The 20049-nt window shown below is 42.9% G+C and overlaps 1 protein-coding gene across 1 annotated transcript in view; it reads right to left on the reverse strand.

The window, feature by feature from the left end:
• Nucleotides 1–10066: 10066 nt before the first annotated feature.
• Nucleotides 10067–20049, reverse strand: part of SYNPO (synaptopodin) — a 67737-nt gene continuing 57754 nt past the window's right edge. Inside the window, exon 3 of the mRNA XM_063292179.1 lies at nt 10067–16785. Coding sequence (XP_063148249.1) covers nt 15778–16785 — 1008 coding nt within the window. The 3' untranslated portion in view covers nt 10067–15777. The remainder of the gene's footprint in view (nt 16786–20049) is intronic.

Raw genomic sequence — 20049 nt, forward strand, 5'->3', positions numbered from 1 at the left:
TACATTGGTTTGGATATAGTCAAACGCTTGGAGATAAATGGATACAGCCACAGAAGCATATATAAATTTCACAGAATGTGGTTGGGCAGACTGTGGCACAGAAAAGTGGGGTTGCCACTTTCTTAAGAAAGATATTTGTATTATTATCTTTGTTTTTTGAAATACAGATAATAAAGCACACATTCTCCTTTCTTTAGCTGATTTAAAAACAAACAGTGAGCTGGAAACTGAAAGGTATTTTTTTTTAAGAGAGAACTATTTCAGGACTTCTTATGTGTACTATTCTGACAATGGCTCTATATGTATGTATGTATTTATTTGATGATCCAAACAAGCTCAAGAAGGGGCAAAATAGAAAAAGGATGATTTCCCATTCCCAATTGGCTTTTCAAATGGATCTTCTCTCCAGATGTGTTTACTTCGTGTATTTTAAAATGTTAGAGGGCCTTTGTAGTTCAGACTATCCCTAGGAGAAGTTCCCACAGGAGGACATATACTCTGCCAGCTGCATTGGTTGCCAGTAGGCTTCTGGGTGCAATTCAAGGTGCTGGTAATCATCTATAGATCCCTGCATGGCATAGGACCAGGCTAATCGCAGGACTGCATTTCTTCTACTGTATTGTTTCTGCCGGCCGCACCAGAACAAGTACTGTAGAGAAGGCATGCTCAGAGTCCCTTCTATTAAAGAATGTGATCTTGTTGAACCCCAGAGTCGTGCCTTCTCAGTGGCAGCACCTGCCTGTGGAACAGCATCCCCTGCTCCATCCTCCAGATATCTGGATGGCCCCAACCCTGAATATGTAGTGGAGGTGAAGAATAGATTTAAGGGACTAGATCTAGTAGATAGGGTCCCGGAAGAATTATGGACAGAAGTTTGCAACATTGTTCAGGAGGCGGCAACAAAATACCTCCCAAAGAAAGAGAAAACCAAGAAGGCAAAATGGCTGTCTGCTGAGACACTAGAAGTAGAAGAATACATGGACAGACTCAACCATAGTTTCAACTGGGAAACTCTGAGCATCCTAAACCAAACCAAATCCAAAACCGCCAGAGAATTCCTGGAAGCCTGGCACTCAGACAAAGCAGCCATCAACAGACGCATAGAGGTACACAGCATTTACATACCATTCAAAAGAGACAATAGAAAAGCCAAAAGACAAGAACACCTCCTCGACAGCAATCAGCACCCAGATATGCAAAGATTAACACTAGGATTAACACCAGATGAACAAACAGTACATTATACTCTAATCAAGGAACTATTAACTAAGTCAGTCAGCCAAGCAGCAAGCAACAGCCCAATCAAGGAACTCCCAAGGAGAGAACAACGCCTCCACCAACACAAGCTGGACAAACTATAGTACATAAACTGAGAGCAAGGCCCACTCCCTCTTTGCACTGAAGATGTTGCCTAGTCTGGCAATGAAACGTCTGCAAGAAAACAACAAGTCTCAGCAAGCACCAAGGACTCCACACTAGAAGTAGCCCAAGAAAGAAGGAAAGCAAAAGGCAACAGTGATAGGGGGAGATATGCCCAATTAAATGCAAAATTCCAGAGGTTAGCCAGAAGAGATAAGGAATTATTTTTAAACAAGCAATGTGCGGAAGTGGAAGAAGACAATAGAATAGGAAGGACAAGAGACCTCTTCCAGAAAATTAGAAACATCGGAGGTAAATTCCAGGCAAAAATGGGCATGATCAAAAACAAAGATGGCAAGGACCTAACAGAAGAAGAAGAGATCAAGAAAAGGTGGCAAGAATATACAGAAGACCTGTATAGGAAGGATAACAATATCGGGAATAGCTTTGACGGTGTGGTCAGTGAGCTAGAGCCAGACATCCTGAAGAGTGAGGTTGAATGGGCCTTAAGAAGCATTGCTAATAACAAGGCAGCAGGAGACAATGGCATCCCAGCTGAACTGTTCAAAATCTTGCAAGATGATGCTGTAAAGGTGATGCATGCTATATGCCAGCAAATTTGGAAAACACAAGAATGGCCATCAGATTGGAAAAAATCAACTTATATCCCCATACCAAAAAAGGGAAACATTAAGGAATGCTCAAACTATCGAACAGTGGCACTCATTTCACATGCCAGTAAGGTAATGCTCAAGGTCCTGCAAGGTAGACTTCAGCAATTCATGGAGCGAGAATTGCCAGATGTACAAGCTGGGTTTAGAAAAGGCAGAGGAACTAGGGACCAAATTGCCAATATCTGCTGGATAATGGGAAAAGCCAGGGAGTTTCCGAAAAACATCTATTTCTGTTTTATTGACTATTCTAAAGCCTTTGACTGTGTGGACCATAACAAATTGTGGCAAGTTCTTAGCGGTATGGGGATACCAAGTCATCTTGTCTGCCTCCTGAAGAATCTGTATAACGACCAAGTAGCAACAGTAAGAACAGACCTCGGAACAACAGACTGGTTTAAGATTGGGAAAGGAGTACAGCAGGGCTGTATACTCTCACCCTACCTATTCAGCTTGTATGCAGAACACATCATGTGATGTGCTGGGCTTGATGAATCCAAGGCTGGGGTTAAAATCGCTGGAAGAAACATTAACAATCTCAGATATGCAGATGATACCATTTTGATGGCTGAAAGTGAAGAGGAACTGAGGAGCCTTATGATGAAGGTGAAAGAAGAAAGTGCAAAAGCTGGGTTGCAGTTGAACCTCAAAAAAACCAAGATTATTGCAACCAGCTTGATTGATAACTGGCAAATAGAGGGAGAAAACGTAAGGGCAATGACAGACTTTGTATTTCTAGGTGCAAAGATTACTGCAGACACTGACTGCAGCCAGGAAATCAGAAGATGTTTAATTCTTGGGAGGAGAGCAATAACAAATCTCAATAAAATAGTTAAGAGCAGAGACATCACACTGACAACAAAGGCCCGCATAGTTAAAGCAATGGTGTTCCCTGTAGTAACATATGGCTGCGAGAGCTGGACCATAAGGAAGGCTGAGAGAAGGAAGATAGATGCTTTTGAACTGTGGTGTTGGAGGAAAATTCTGAGAGTGCCTTGGACTGCAAGAAGATCCAACCAGTCCATCCTCCAGGAAATCAAGCCAGACTGCTCACTGGAGGGAATGATATTAAAGGCAAAACTGAAATACTTTGACCACATAATGAGAAGCCAGGACACCCTGGAGAAGATGCTGATGCTAGGGAGAGTGGAAGGCAAAAGGAAGAGGGGCCGACCAAGGGCAAGGTGGATGGATGATATTCTAGAGGTGACGGACTCAATCTTGAGGGAGCTGGGGGTGTTGACGACCAACAGGAAGCTCTGGCATGGGCTGGTCCACGAAGTCACGAAGAGTCAGAAGTGACTGAACAAATAAACAACAAAACAACCCTGTTAGCCTTTCGTAAGGCATTAAAGACCTGGCTGTTTCCTCAGGCATTTGAGTTGTGGGGAGATGAGCTCTGTTACTATTGGTGGTGAGTATGGTCAACTGTGAATCCTTGGGTGCCAAGGGGTTATGTTTAGTGGGTCTCTCTGTTTTTATCTTGTAAGCTGCCCAGAGTTGCTTGTGTGAGGTGAGTAGTTACATAAATCAAATACACACACATATACTAAGGTGGGCAAGGGAAAAGAAGCCCTCTTCTCTCTCTGCCACTCTTCTTTCCCCACTTTCTTGTCTTCTTACCATTTGGCTCTCACAGCCCAGGCAGGTAGGAGCATCTCAGGAAAGCATGAATCTGGCCTATTTTCTTTCTTCTAAAACCTTGGCTCTCGCTTCTGGGTTTGAATGTCTGAGAATTAATTGCTTACAGAGCTTGCTCAATTAGAGATGCTTCCAGATTAGGCTTCATGTGTGCGCGTGCGTACTTGTGTGTGCAATTAGCTTGCATCATTCATGCAAGCTAATTAAGGGAGATCAAAGTAACATGATCTTCCATGTTTACCCCTTCTACATGCTTCCACTGCTTCTTCCATCTCTTTTGTTAGCATGGAAAATTTGCTCGGGAGAAAATAGCAGCACAATACCTTTTGATTAGTCCAATTGGAAGCCTTCCATCTGGAGAAAAAACAACTCTGAAAAAAGCATAGAGTTTATTCACTACTTTGGAGCAGATTGTCAACATATGTTTTTACACCCTTCTCTTTGGAGATAATAACTATGAGATTGCACCAAATGCATTCAATTATTATTTTGTGCCAAAAGTGAATGTGGGAAAGGAAAACCTTCAGCTGTTGTGAAGGAAGCACAGGCTTGCATATGGATTAGAGATAAATGGGGAATGTGTCTCTGGGGTACATTCCCTGCTATTCCCATCGCATATTTGAACCCGACAGATCTGTTCTCAGTTCTCTTCATAAAACTGAGTGTGACTTCCGATCCTTAATCAGAAGCATTTGTACTATGCACTGTTAAAGCTGGTGCAGAATTGTACAGTGAAAACATTTAGCTATTTATTATATGAATATTCTGTAGGCTATGATTTCACAACACACTTAACAATGATTACTCTAACCATGGCTTATTTGTTTCAATCGCTTGGATTCCATGCTTATGAAAGCTTATGATTTAGGGATACCCTAAATCATAAGCTTAGTGTACAGACTAATTTTATACAACCCGCTGCTTTAAAATGCCATTTGCCACTTGTAGATCAGTCTGTCGTGCAAATACTACAACAGCATCAGATCTAAATCTATCATTGCCTTTTGTTTCAAGCCATTTTAAAATATCAGTGATTGCTGCCAACCCCAGGTTTGTCCCAGGGCAAGAAAAAGAAAGAAAAAAGGAAGACCAGCCGGATTCCTTTTGGGAGTGGGGGTGGGCCAGGGGTAGGGTCACTTTAAAATTTCCTGTGATCTTTCTACAATAAAAAATAGATAGTCCCACAGTGAGGAGGGATACTCTAACTCTTCTGGGGATTAGACTGAATGTTTCCACCACTTCTCATTTCTGCCCTCCAAATAGTGGAAGAGAAGTACATGCAAAGTATTTCAGACTGACTGATTGACAGGCCAAACTCATTTGGAAGCCAATCCCACCTCTCCCCACCACTCCCCTTTCAACTAGGGCTTGTTCTCTAATGGATGCATTCAGGCATGTAGTTTAGTTGTTGCTTTAGTTGCTGCTGCTATTTGCATTATATTTTGCTTTCAGGAAGAGATTTTGGGGCAGAATTCACCACACACATCAATTAAAAACAATGCAAGCCAACAGCAACAGGGAAAAAAAGTAGCAGAAACAATAGAATATAAAAATGATGGTAACAACCATAGCTGTCTACTTCTTGCATCTCTCTCTCTCTCTCTCTCATGGTAACTTGATGTGCTAAAGTTTGTCTGATTACTTCTATTTTACATCACTTCTCTTGAAACTAGTAGCAGTCATAACTGACCACCTAAGTCAACATGCCCCACTTTCACATTAGGTTTTAGCAGGGAGAAAAGGAGAGAAAAGGCAGAGACCAGCCATTTTTAACTCCTCTCCTTAAGGTGCTTCCATGCCAGTTTGTTCCTCATTCAGTTTTAATTTGCCTCCCTCCAGTCAATTTAGCGGCAAGAAAGTATGCTGGCCTAAACTGCTCTTACAATGACTATTGAGCTCTATAGTGCCTGAGGATGAGGCTGTGACTGGTGCTGCTCTTCAGCTTTAATGTAAGACAGTTTAAGAGCAGTGATTTTTAGATTCCCCGGATTGTGTTTCTTCCTCAATCCAGCATCACATCCAAAAAATTGCTGTCTTAACTGTAGGTGGTGTGAATTTGGGCAGTTGTGGGCAGGTGCGTGGGACAGAGGCTTTAGCCATCTTCTGAGTGGCAGGTCATTGGCATGGAGCTGGCCCACACTGCTGATCTGTCTGGCTGTTTGTAAAAATGGGTTTACAACCAGGAGAAAGTGTGGCCACAGGATACTCCTTGCCAGCAAAAACAGCAGAAAACCTGTAACACACTAATTTGGGACAGACTCAACAACAAAGAACTGTCAGAATCTAGATTTTTTTTTTCTTGGTGTAGATTAACTATAACATCAAGTTCTTTTTTTTAGATAGGTGTATTGCTCTTTCAAAAACCTGCTAAAGATGGATTTAAAAAACTGTATCAAAAGAGCACTACATTTGTGTCTAAAAAGTGACTATGTAATGCTAATTCACTTTCTGAAGCTTCAGCTAAACATTACATGGGCAGATGTAATATAAGTTTGAAACAATCGTGTTTTTGTTTTGAGCTGTACCTCACCTTAGTAAAAGCACATAATACATGATGCTAATTATTGTTTTTATTTCAGTACAAGGAACAATGAGACTATAAGAAGTATGCAGAGACAGAAAAGAAACTTCCATTTTTCCATTCTATTGAATCCGGTTATTCAGGTGCAAGAAAATAGCAAGTGGAATATAAATAGAGAAATATTACCCTATTTTATATTCTACTCAGCTTAGTTTCTCTGGATGAGCTGTCTTCTCCTTAAGCATGCCTGTGCTAAAATAATTGATGCCCAGTTAGTTGTTAAGCAAACCAAAGTGAGTTTTTGTTTGTGTGCTTGTTTGCTCTGCTGGAGGAGGGCCATTATCTCAGAAAAATTGCCATCCATTTAGTTGGGTGATAAAGGAAGAAAAGTAGGGCAGTCCTCTTGCCACAGGTAGGTCAACAGGGGAACAGCAGATGCTTTGTGAGTGGGCTTCTTCTCATTTGCATTCCCTTTCCCATAAATACGTCTCCTTTCTCTTTTCATTTCTGTAATTCCTCGCAAATATGCAGCTATGGATTAAGCATTGGCTAGGGTTTCTGGCTGCTTACCCAGACCACTACAGAGGAAATTGATCCTCAAAAGAGAAGGCATATATATGCTAGATATATAGACAATGCATAAGCACATTTAAAATTTATTTATTTATTTATCAAATTTGTCACCACCCATCTCCTCCCACCAGGAGGAGATGGGTGGTGACAAATTTGTTTAAACTGTGATTTAAACAGAAACTCAATGCAGCTCAACCTTGCAGGAACAACCAGGACAAGATGACCTATATGTGTGCTGTGTTATTGTTCAAGGGCAAATTGCAACTGATGGGTGATTTCAAGAGGTCTGTTCTTTCTCCTGGTCTAGGCAATCCTTCAAATGGTTCTTGATCTTGGAATGGGCGGCCTTTCAAGTGGGGATTTTTTTCCAATAATAGCCTTTTCAAAGACAGGATTGTCTTCTGTAAGGTTGAATCCAGGGAACCACAGTGATGTCCACTGATTCTATCTTCTTCTTATACTGTACATGTCATTCATCTATAGCAGACAGAAGAGGAAGAACCAGCCCTAAAAGATGACTATTAGACCCAACAGCTACAGAACCTGCCAAAAGTACCAGTTCTGGCAATGATATCCCACCCCACCATCTTTAAGCAGAGGAGAGAAATACAAAGCAATGTAAGATCGCAAGTAAAGCTGATGGAAATGTTCAGATCAAGAATAAATGTTTCAGTAATGAATCTCAGTTCAATCTTCTCACCTGATTTTAAGTGGGCTAGAAAATACATATAGCACAATGCAATGCAATGTTTCCCTTGCAGACTAAAATATTGGGGAAAACAATCTCTTCAGGGTACAATTATCTGTTCCATGTCCAAACTCAATCACCACCTCCATTAGAGGGCCAGAAATAAAGCCATTCAATCATTTTAATTTACAGTTGCTACCCTCTTGTGCTAATTTTTTTCCCACTGGAGTTTCAGAGGTTAGTATAAAGCCTACTAATTGGCATTTTCAGCACAGTATGATTGATCTGAACTTAAATAATTCTCCCACATGGAATACGGTTGATGAATTGTATCTACTGATTCATGTCTCAGATAATAAAACTATTTGACAAATATTGAGCTTGGTAGATGCTATCCTGCAGCCCCTTTCATTTGTAAAGCACTGCTGTCCCAGTGTATTTTCCCCACATGCAAGTGAGGGATTGTGGTAATATGTGAATAAATATTCTGCAGCATTCACTGTATTTATGCCACTGTCAAATGCCATTCTCCAGCATTCAGTGTTGAAACTGTGGGTGAAATTGGAGATGGTTGAAAGACCACTTGTGTTTATGATGTTTGCATGAGCCAAAAGCATAGTGCTGCAATTGTAGAAAAGTGGGAGGCCATGTAAACCTGATCAGCTGTTAAAATCAAATGCTTGTTGATTATTTATTGCTCGGCTGTGTGTGTACATTGAAAATTAATCTCTGAAAAGAATGCCTCATAAATGTTCCCTGTGGTCAGGGACGTTGAGGGAGTCAAAAAAGTCAAGATGGCAGCTACAACTGTGCAATCAAAGCACAATCCCCTTTTTATGTGCATCACCCCTGCCTGTGGTCAAAACAGAAGAATCTCAGGATAATCATAAATGTTCTGCTTTCTTTCTTCCATTATGTCAGGTGCCGTTGAGGGTAAAACTTTGAGAAACTGGTTGTATGGATTCAGGGATGCTGCCTCTGGACTAACTGTGCTACTGCTGGATTGGAACATGCATAACTCATCAGCAGAGGAAAAACCATGATCAACCATGACATTAAAAAGGATGTTGATGGAGAAATAGATTGGAGACTGTATAGTGTACATATAAACAAGTCATAGGATCCTCTTCCAACCTGGACCCTCCCAAGCTTATTTGGGACCTAGAATGGAAGATGTTCTATCAAGAGTTTACTTCCTCTTACAGAAGATGTATGCAGCAGAGGAAAAGTCTTGGCAAGTCCTAAAGCCCATTTCTTGAATATGCTCAATTACAAAGTTTGTTGTGGTTATATTTTTCTTAAATATAGCCAAAGGCAATGACACCAATACAAGCTAAAAAGGCAGTGTGGTTGTCACCTTTTCAAGGTAAGCAGGTCAGGAAACAGATTCCACAAGGACTACTGGAACTCTATTTTGTTGTTGCAGGCTATAATTATAGAATCTAGAAAGCCAGACAGAGATTCTTTCTCTCCCCTTTCCCCCACCCCTTATACCAAACAGAATCCAGGTATCTTGAGTTTCTTTCTCACTCCTTCCCTCCTTCCAGGACTAAGCTGGTGTTTGTGTAAGGGCTGTTGAATACCTTCTTCAAGGCCACCTCCCATCTCCTCTACAGAGGTCATCACCAGCATCTGGATGGCTTTGGAACACAAGGCTGGACCAAATGCATCTTCTGCTGATCCATCAGGGTTCTTCTTATATTCTTATGTGTACCATTATGGTTCTAGTGGAGGTTGGAAGATGTAAAGACACAAAGAAATGTCTTTGTAGTGAATGAATCTGATTTTCTGCGCTGAAAGACCGCTGAACCAGACTTTATAACTCAAACATAAACTAGAAAAGGGGTGGACACTTCTATTTTTTTTTCCAGAAAAACACATTACAGTGATGCTTTATACCTGATTTTTATTCAGCTTTTCTGGGGAGAGAAGGGTTCATTTTGGTACCAGCTTTGGGATGGAAATGGTATTTATTTAAATAAATGAATTTAATTAAGTATAAACTTGTTTTTGTAGAGTCTTGCTTTATCAGTGTGTGACCTTAGTGTGTTGTGTTCCTATAATTGTTTTGCAATCTTTCCTTCCTTCCTTCCTTCCTTCCTTCCTTCCTACCTACCTACCTACCTACCTACCTACCTACCTACCTACCCACCTACCTACCTACCCACTCCTGGTGATTGCCTAGACAAGTCCCTGCAGTTTTCTTGGCAAGATTTTAGAAGTGGTTTGCCATTGTCTCCTTCTTAGGGCTGAGGGAATCTGACTGGCCCAAGGTCACCCAGCTGGCTTTGTGCTTAAGGCAGGACTAAAACTCGCCGTCTCCCGGTTTCTAGCCTGGTGCCTTAAACTACTGCACCAAACTGGCAATCTTATTTAGGATTGAATATTTGGGCTGCAGACCCCCAGACGATGGCTAGATGGCAGCAAAGTGATGTAGAAACTTCTGATTTTTGCAGCCCATATATGTACTGCTATCTTATTACTATTTCTAGTTTCCAGATTTTTTGTTGATTGACTGCCATTTGAGAAGTTTCATTCTTCCCTTTCCTACATGGTTTCTATGAGTATGTGGGTAAACCCACAGAGACTACATATGGACATAACAAAGGTGGGTGTATTTCGGCATAACAAAGTTTAATTCCAAAATGATGCATGATTGATAACCAGGCTGTATGGGCTAATGTCTGATTTATTTTGGAGCTTTTTATATAGATGTATGGCATGGTGCTGATGCAAGCAGTATCAGATGAAGGGATACAGCAAGCCTTACATGCTCTCAGTGATACATTCAGAAATAAGATGACTCACAAGTCAAAAAGGTGTAAATTGTCCCCAAGGCCCCTAAGTGCATCATCATCATCATCATCATCTGTAGTACAAGTTTACCCTTGTCTCCTTATAAGTAAGTCCTCTGGTTTTCAAAAAGCCTTACTCCAAGCAAAGTGTATACAGGTAGTCCTCATTTAGCAAGCACAATTGGGACCAGCAACTCAGTTATTAAGCAAAGCAGTCACTAAGTGAAACTGCAACTGTGCTTACAATCATACTTCAATTTTCCTTTGCTTTACAGACCTGCAAAGGTCGTAAATGCGAAGATTGGTTGTAAAGTTACTTTTTCATCGCCATTGTAACCACGAATGGTAGCTAAACAAGGCAGTTATTTTATTATTTATTATTTATTTATCAGATTTTTATCACTGCCCATCTCCCCCACATGGGGGACCCTGGGCGGTTCACAGTAAAAACAATTTAAAATTCAATAAAATTATAAATGATACCAATATTTGCTAAATGAGGACCACCTGTACAGAATTGTAGCCTTAATTAACTACATCTTTCCACCTGCTCAATTCTTCTGTGATTCGGAGGAACTCAGCCATCAGTTTTGACACAATCAGCATGTTAGAGTAAGGATAATAATGCCTCCAACCTTTTGTGCATTATTTTCTGGAAGACAACCCTAGAAAAACAGTGACATGAACAGAAACTGCACCTTTGCTGTACAGGCAGATCTAAATCAAGAAACCATTTTGCTCATGAAAACACAGCAATAAATCCTGCCTTTTGGGATTTCTCACAGCAAAAACGGAGTTCAGGTGTGTGCAAAGTAGGTATGGCCTCTCCTTTAGATACAGGGCAGTGGTGGATGAATATCGTAGAATGAAATCTTACATACCTGTATGGGGGACTAGAGAAAAGGCGACTTCTGAGACAATATGTATAGGATTGCACTATAAGTTAGCAGGGGAGGGGTCATACAAATATTTAATATGCCCTTAAGTCAACTTGCTATCCCCCTGTACACATGGGATATATTTCTGTGAAATAAGGCATGTCTGATAAATGAGCTAGTCCCGTAATAGAAAATAACCAAAGGGGAAAAGGCATCATAATATATTATCAAACTGCATCCATTAACTTAACAGTTTGGAAATATGGATATCCACTGTATTGCAGAGTCATCATGACAGAAGTCCCAGTTGCTATTTACACACAGAATCTGAAGACACAGAGATTTTACACTGCCAGTATTCAGAAGAACAAGCGTGCCTCATGGCTGCCTTTTTACCAGTCCCCCACTTAAGGGAAGATGGGGCTTTGTTCCTGGAATAAAACAGGAAGGTGGGACTCTTGAGACTCTATTTCATGTTTTTCAGTTTCCTGGGCCAAGCTCTGCTTTTGCTTCCTTAAGCTGTGAACAGCAACCAAGATTTCATGGATCAGGGAGAAAAATGGCCTTTACAGATTCTTGATACCTCTTTTGAACACCTTCTCGTACTCTTAACACTTGACATGCAGCATTTCCTTCATCTTACTAACCAAGATCTTCTCAACAATCTTACTCTTAAGCTCTGCGTTCTCAATGGCAGATTTATTTTCCCTTTCTTCTAAGGATAAAACCTTGCACTTGATGCCATGAAGCCCTAGAGGGTGCCATTGGCCTTTCCTTGTCATCTCTCTCTCTCTCCCCCCCCCCTTTTCTGTTTCTCTAAACGTGTTGGCTGTCCTCCTAGTGCTGAGAATGACACCTTGATGTTCCATATGCCCCCTGCCTGTTGGATGAAATGGATCGCTTTGGCCAGATAGTGTCCTAGTGGCAGGGTTCAGTGTGTGATTCTCTCCCTTGCCATTTCTCAGGGGAAACCGGAGTAGCAGCAAAGTACCAAGAAGCCAAGCAGTGGCAGGGTAGCAACTATTTTGTAGCACTGGGTGTTTTTTATTATTCTTTGAATTCTTCCACTCTTCTTAGTCAAGGCAGAGGATGGGTCCTTCCAGCAGCAGGAGAATCTGTATTTTGCTTTGTGACCAAATTCCTAAATGATATTAGGAGGAAGTCTAGATGTGAGTTGGCTGGCTCTTCCTACCATGGATTGAGAAGAGTAAGGGCACTAGGGCTGAATGACTATATAAAGCTTCCATGCAAAAATGTCACCTTGATATGTGAACATGATATGTGCACATAGGAACCACATGCTTGTCAAGCTCATGATTATTTACCAAAGCCTTCCTCAACCAAGTCCCTTCTAGATGAGCTAGCTGAGAATTGAAAGAGTTGAGGTCTAACATGTCAGAAGGCAGTATGCTGGGGAAGAACCTCAGTGACTGATAGTTGCTCCCTAGAGCTTCAGATTGGACTCTTTCACAGCCTGAGTTGGAAATGCTGGGACTAAATTTACTGCAAGCCAAGCATTTCTACTCCATCAGTAATCTATGATTCCTCCCCTACATAAACATTTTCCATATTTCTGAAAATGCCTGGATGTAGTAATCCCATTTTTTCCTGATTCTTTTGCTCTGTATATCATATAAACCTGAAGGCCTTGAGTTTCACAAGACTTCAGGAGTGTTTGCTTGTTAGACCAGCTTGGCCCCAGTATCTCACTTCTCCTCACCCTTAAAAGGAAAACTTCAAAATGTTCCTGCAGGGAATTTATACTGCTAAAGCAAATGTAATATAAGGGCTATGTGGTAAGCTTGGCTGAGTTTATGCTGGTATGTTTCCAAGGTACCCACAGCCCAGAGCCTCCTCCATCTCATCTCCTACATAAGCTTTGCATGATCAGAAGAAAACAAAGATGAGGGTGCCCATGGCTCCATTTGAATTAATACTAAATAAATGTTCTTAAAGGTTACAGGATAAAAATAGAGGGTGACTGCTGAATGAAGGGCAAGTAGGGAAACACCTGATACGACACAGTCCATGCCAAGGCCAGCTGATGTATTAGCTAGATGACACCATATCACACAGCATATAAGCCAGAGAGAAAATGGGCAAGACATAGGTGGCCAGAACTGAGAGGTAAGAGGAAACCATGTGTGGAGGACATTTTACATATGCAGGGCCCACTTTGCTCACGCTGGCTAGACTCCAGATCACAAAACACATTGTTAATATCTCTTTGCCTAGAATTCTTATAGGTAACTCATCTGGGACTTTGGACACAAATACTGCAGAGCAATTCCTATTCTATTTCTATGACTGGAGAGGGCAGGATAAGCACACCACCAAGGAAAGCAAGGGACAATTGTGCTGTGGAATCTGTATAAACTACTCCTCTCCCCTGGTCTCTTCTCTTGACTTGTCTGAATTATTTTGTTCAGTGGGAAGAGACCTATTTCCCCAGCCACCCTGCTCCAGTCAGCCACTTCCATTCAAACAAGGATGAACACTTCTACTCTGCAGGATCATGGCAAGGTACAGCACAGAACAAGTTATCATACACTCAAACTGGGCTCACGCATCACACAACCAAGGACACTGCTTTGTGGCTTAATGTAATGAATGAAGCCAGTTATAGAGGTCCAGTGTAACACCCAGAGGAGAAATGTGCCCGTATACGCATATCTTACATTTCACGAAATCCTTCATTCTGGATGCTGAACAATAAAGACAATGATGATACAAGGTGTGTTTTTCTTTGCTGCTCAGCAGAGGTAGATCAGGAGTTTCGTCTGGTTATACAGAGGGAGTAAGTGGATAGATGCTGCTACCAGGCACAGTACTATGCCTTGTAGATGTTGCTATGAGCATAGTACTGGGGGATAAGGCAAAGAGAGAGGAAAGAGGAAAACTGGAAGGGAATTTAGCCTATTGGGTTTATCTGCTATTTTCCTTGATAGGCAGTCCTTGGTAGATTGCAAGGAATGGGGCCTGAGCAAGCTCATCCACATAGGATCTTCCACCCCACTGGCTTATGTATATTTTGGTACCTTTGTGTGTTTTAGGCAACAGCTCCTCACTTTCCCTTTCCTTTCCTAGTGTGGAATGTTACTCAGAATGCAAATGAGAGAATTCTCTGCATGTAACATGTATTCTGTTCCACCCAGTTAGGCTATTGCTTCAGCCTCTGTGCCTTGGCCTCTACGTCTGGGGCCGAGATAGATACAGGAGAAAGTCAAGTGGCCCATGAAGTGTCTAATAGGTTGCTGTGGTTAGGGGACAGCTCTGCTGAACTTCTCTGGAGTCTTGGGTATAACTTCCTTTGCTGGGACATTGTTCCTGCCCCTTTCAGGGGTTGAGCTTACTTCTCCATCTCTTGCTTTCCAAACCTTATGCAAGAAGCAACTGGAGGTAGCTTCCACCTACCTGAAGGGGGTTGGCAGAAGGGGCATTACTTTGGGCTTACTAACCAAGGAATGTTGTGACTACCCTTTGTTAATCCTGCCCAGAGGGCTATGTTAGATAGCTCTGCCTTCTTGTATCTGGTAAACTATGAAGCAGTAGAAGAGACTGGAAGAACTCTCTCCTGGTGACTGGTGGTACCAGAACCATTGCTCACTGTGCACTCAGTCCCTGAAGTCATGGCAAGGGTTGTGAGGTCACTGGGGACAGACCCCCATTGCTGCATGTTAACTGGAAACCCCTGGGCATCCTCACTGTCACAAACCCAGATTGGCTGGCTTTGGTGGCATTTCCAGGAAGCTTGGAAGCGCCTGCACTTTGTACTCCTATGTGGCATCTTCCAATCTGGATGGAGGAATACTTGGAGTGTAGCTGGAATCCATCCTTCGTCCTCTTGGGACTCAGCCCCAGCCGTCCAGAGAACAAAAGGCTGCAAGACAACCTTCTTCACTTCATTTGATTTATATAAAGTCAGCTCTTATACTTGGAGGCAAAGCTACCCCGTGCATATGAGGCACCAAGGACAACTTGTGAGTGGGCTTCTGGCTCATTCTTTTTTCTGCTTCCTTCCTTCCTTCCTTCCTTCAGGCTGTTGCAGTGGAAGCCGACTGACAATCAGCTCCATCAAAGTAGAGCAAAACGACAGCAACTGTTCCATGGAAGTGAAACATGGACTTAAAGCTGGCTTTCCTCTCTCACTGTCCACTCACTGAGAGTCCATAGGGGATTCTGCTGTGGGCTCCATGTCCTTCTCCCACAGGATATTTCAGAGAGGGAACCAAAGCAATCAGATCCTTCCTAATTTCCCCCAAGCAAGGAAGTCCTTGGAGGCTCCAGTCTAGCTGAGAAGGAGAAAGCAGAACCTGGGAAAGTCAAGCATGTTCCCCAAAAGAGAGTGGGGAGAAAGCTAACAAGGATCTTGTTGAAATGGATCTCCTGCAGGGGTGGAGGCTGAGCCACATTTCCTCCTTGGCAGGCAGTTGTGAGAGAAGAGTTTCTCATCAATAGGTCCTATTCTGTTCTCTAAAGTCCCCAAGAAGAGAAGTGGCAGGCTTGGAGAGAAGGTGTTACATCTTCACAGATGCGCTTCCTCCTCCTGGGGCTTAATTAGGTTGGCAGGATTATGCATGTATGGACTTGCATAAATATTTTGGCAACAGCTTTCACAACTTTTTTTTGATTCACATCTCTTGGCCCATGTTTAGGAGGTACAGGATGCTTCTGTTGTGAGGCTTCCCCGTTTCAGCCTCATGCTGCCATTCCAGCCCCGTGGACAAATGTTGAAGCTCCGGATGCTGGGTGATTTGACCCCGGAGCAATCAGAGTCCATGGATGCCTCGGAGTTGGTGGGTGACATGGAAGTGGAGCGCTTCATTGTGGGAGACAGCAGGGGGCTTTGGATAGTGGGAGAAGCAGCATCCGGGTTTTTCGGATTGGTGCATGATATCCTGCTGGTGTTGGCTGGCAATGTGAAGATCCTATGGCTATCCAAGACTGTGGCTTTTTGAACTGGCTCTGGATCCTTGTGGGGTTCAGAACAAGTGCCCATTGTACTTGGGCCATTATGGCTCGTTGAAGCATTGAACTGGGATGCTCCAGTTCTGGTAGGCAGCATGAAGCATTGGTTTCCATTCATCCTCACTGCTTTTGGTGATTGCAGTGGGCTTTTAAAGGTTGGAGATTTGATGCCTAGCAACCTGGGGCTGTTGTTTGATGATGCACTAGCCTGTGGTGGAGCAGCTGAGATGGGGAGGGAGACACGTCTGTATCCATCCATTCTCGTTGGCTTGGGTGATTGCAGTGGGCTTGGAGAATGATTACCCATATTCTTAGGACTTCCACCAGTGGATGACACATTGGGGCAAGCAACAGGGGGAGTGAAGGGCCTGAAGTTTTCTACCCCAGTGATCTTGGGAGAAGAGCTCTTTCTCCGGGCAGCATTTATGATATTTCTTGCCAACAGCACCTGCATCTGCCGGTTGGACTTTGGGTCAATCTCCTGTCGAAATGGGGACAGAGATCTTTCGCTCCATGATGGAGACATGGGGGGAGGTGGAGTCATGACACTGGCTGCTCGAAAGGCTTCAGTAAGTCCTTCCTCAGATTCTGGAGTTTGGGCTGGGCTCATCCAGCCCTCTAAGCTGCTGGACTGTCGCCTTATCAGCTGTGGAGTCCATGTTGGGGAAGCAGGTAGGGATGCTTTTCTCTCCTGCAACAGGAAGACAAATAATTCTTAGTTTTCTGACCCTCTAAATCCTTCAGATTGTGCTTACCTGCAGAAGGCTACTGTATGTCTGACTGTAAGAGGAATTACGGTCCAGAGAACAGCAAGCTCTCTGCATTTCTTTTCTGGCTGTATCAATTCCTCCGCAGGTGACTCTGGGTGACCTCCTTGCAGTTCCATTACTCCATGAGTTCAGTACTGAAAATATCCTGATACCACTATAAAAATGCTTTATATCTGAGAATAAGATAACTGGAAAAGATTTGAAAAGACAACATGGGCAGAGGGAGGGTGAACAAAATATCAGAGGTAGCACATACAACGTTAAACCAAGTCCAAGGGAGTCCCTACTACAAGGGGTTATGGATCAGTGAAGATGCCATGTAGGAATGGCTTAAGACTATACTGATTAACAAGGGCTATTTTACGTTGTTAGCTGTTCCATCCACCTCAAAATCAGCTTTTTGGGGGGTGGGGATGTGGAGTAAAATTATTTCCAGAGGAAATGTGATAAGAGCGGTTGCCATCTTACATTCTTTTGAGGTGGGTTTTTGATTTGGGGATGGGATTCAACAGGGTTACCTTCTTTGGCATCCATAGAGCAGGGGCAGGGAAAATATATTTGACCTGTGGGCCAGAAGTTTGCCCAAAGTAAGGGGAGCCACCCACCATAAAGTGCCTCTCCTCTTTGGATCAGATCCCTGGCAACATCTTTTTTATTTTGTACTGGGTCCCCATGATGTGGCCTTCACATCATCCCCAGCCCATAAGTGAGTCAGATCTCACAAATCTTTCTGAGCTGTGTTGGTGTTAAAATGGAATTTTCCCCCTTGGTCCAGCACCATCCAAGGATGGTCTCAAGATATCTAAAAATCTGTTGAGTTTTGTTACTTACAGGTAGTCCTCGTTTAACGACATTAATTGGGACTGGAAACTCTGCTGTTATGCAGTGCGGTCATAAGTTAGAAAACCATGTGACCACACCACTTAGTGATGGCAGTCCTGGCTGCCTTCATTAAGCGAGGACCTCATGTGACCGTGACTTCCAACTAACTTCCTGCTGGCTTCCCCATTGACGTTGCTTGTGGGAAGCTGGCAGGGAAGGTCACAAATGATGACCACATGACCATGGGATGCTGAGAAGGCCATAAGTACGATGTCCAGTAGTAACTACTTGTTCAGTGCCATCGTAAATTTGAATGGTCACTGAATGAGTGGTTGTTGAATGAGGACCACCTGTATTAATATGGAGGGAAGTCAGGTGATATAGGATAGGGATTGCAGCACTGGGGACAGCTAATTTCATGCTAATATAGTTTTCTGCCAGTTCAAGAATGGATGGATAGAACCTCAACATAGCAGCCCCCTTCTCTTTCTACCTTTTTCTCTCATTTATCATTTCTTCCTTACATATGACTCCTGACCTTTCACACAGACACACAGACACACACACGCACACACGCACACAGGGCCTGTAGGCAGGAAAATCTCTTAACTTTGACTAGTAGCACTCACTGAAAATAAAAACTTTTCATTTTTTTGTGTTGGAATCTAGCTAGAAAGAGCCCCACTAAGAATTATGGAGGTATCAGAAAGCCTAAGAGCAGGGTACAGGGGCAAGACGCTTGTGGAGGAAAGACCACCTTAGCTCTTCCTGAAGAACTGCACCCCTGTCCCCCTCCAGTAAACAACTCCTCCACTGGAACAAGATCTTAAGAGAGTTTTCATTGGCACCAGCACAAGACAACGGAAAGTTCATCTCTACTCCGTTGCTGATAGCAACTGATCTCTTATCCAGTAAAAACTTAAAATTTCCTGGTAGAACTTGCGAAAGGTGTTTGGTGAATGGGTAAGGTGTATTCTGAATTCAAATCTGGGATTCCCTGCATGTAAAATATACAATTAAGTGAAAATTTAAAAAAAAACCCACCTTGCCTATGGAACTATTAGGAGGTAGGGATAGTGTTGATTTACTGCGGGAGCCAGGAGTCCCCAGTGTGGTTCGGCTCATAGCAACATCTGACATGCTGAGAAAATGTTATAGGCAGACTTGCAAATGGCTGCTGGGTGGGGGTTGCCCTGTGGATATAATATTTTAAAAGTTTGGGTTTATCAGCAACCTACTTGCCATTGGCTGTACGGTATTTTCTTTCTGCAGGATGCTCTCTTTTCCCCGTGTATCTCTGTTCTTTTCTCTGGGAGAGTGGGCACAATTCCAAAGAAAGCCCAGGGTTGGAATTATCATAATTTTATTTTCTAGGAAAACTCACGAGCCCCTGAGTCCCTTTGGAAATAGAGAAGATGTGGAACGCTACCACCCCGCATTGAAGTATGTCAGTTTCCCCTTTTTTTTTCAAAATAAAAGCAGTACAGAAAATCAGCAGTGGTAGCTGCTGGCGGACAGTAAGGAAGATATCTATGGGCCCACTGGGGCTCTCAGATGTCACTCTGCAGGGCAGAGATCTACTTCTGGAACCTAACCTGCCAACCCCTGTAAAGAGTTTCAGGGTGTGTGTGTGTGTGTGTGTGTTTGTGTGTTTCACCTTCAAGTTAGTCTTGACTCCTGGCCACTGCCTGGACAAATCCCAACATTTTTCAGAAGTGGTTTGCCATTGCCTGCTTCCCAGGGCTGAGAGAGAGTGACTAGCCCAAGGTCACCCAGCCGGCTTCGTGCCTAAAGCAGAACTAGAACTCATGGTCTCCTGGTTTCTAGCCCGGTCCCTTTAAGTGCTACACCAAACTGTCTCTGTTCTACAAGAATGCTAACCATAAATAGTGACATGTAGTGTGGCTATGAAAATAAGAGGGCTTGTGTAAAAAACTGAGCACAGAAAGCCGATGGCAGCAAGGGAATGAAGCGGGAGAACCTCTACTTGTTCTGTGCAAAACACACAATGAATAGAAAAATCCAGGAAGTTTGCCTCATTGCTTGAAATTTCTGAAGAAGTGCAATTCCTCTGTCAGCAAAACAAGGCGTTAAGGGACAGCAGGATGCAAGAAAGAGAAGGGAAAGGAATGACAAACATGTAAAGATGTATCCTGGTAAGAAACTGACATTGAAAGCAAGCTTCCTTCATTCCCACTCTGTCATTTTCTAGTCTTCTTTCCTCCCCACATCGCATCTTCCAACTCATCTTTTAGGACACATGAGGAAAACCACGTCAGCACTGGAATACACCCTGATGCCCTTTCTGAGGTACATATGTCATCAGTTTCCTGCCTTTCTCCCAAATTTGTATCTCACTGTTG

The sequence above is a fragment of the Candoia aspera genome, chromosome 2 (assembly GCF_035149785.1).
Source record: "Candoia aspera isolate rCanAsp1 chromosome 2, rCanAsp1.hap2, whole genome shotgun sequence".
Classification (NCBI taxonomy): Eukaryota; Metazoa; Chordata; class Lepidosauria; order Squamata; family Boidae; genus Candoia; species Candoia aspera.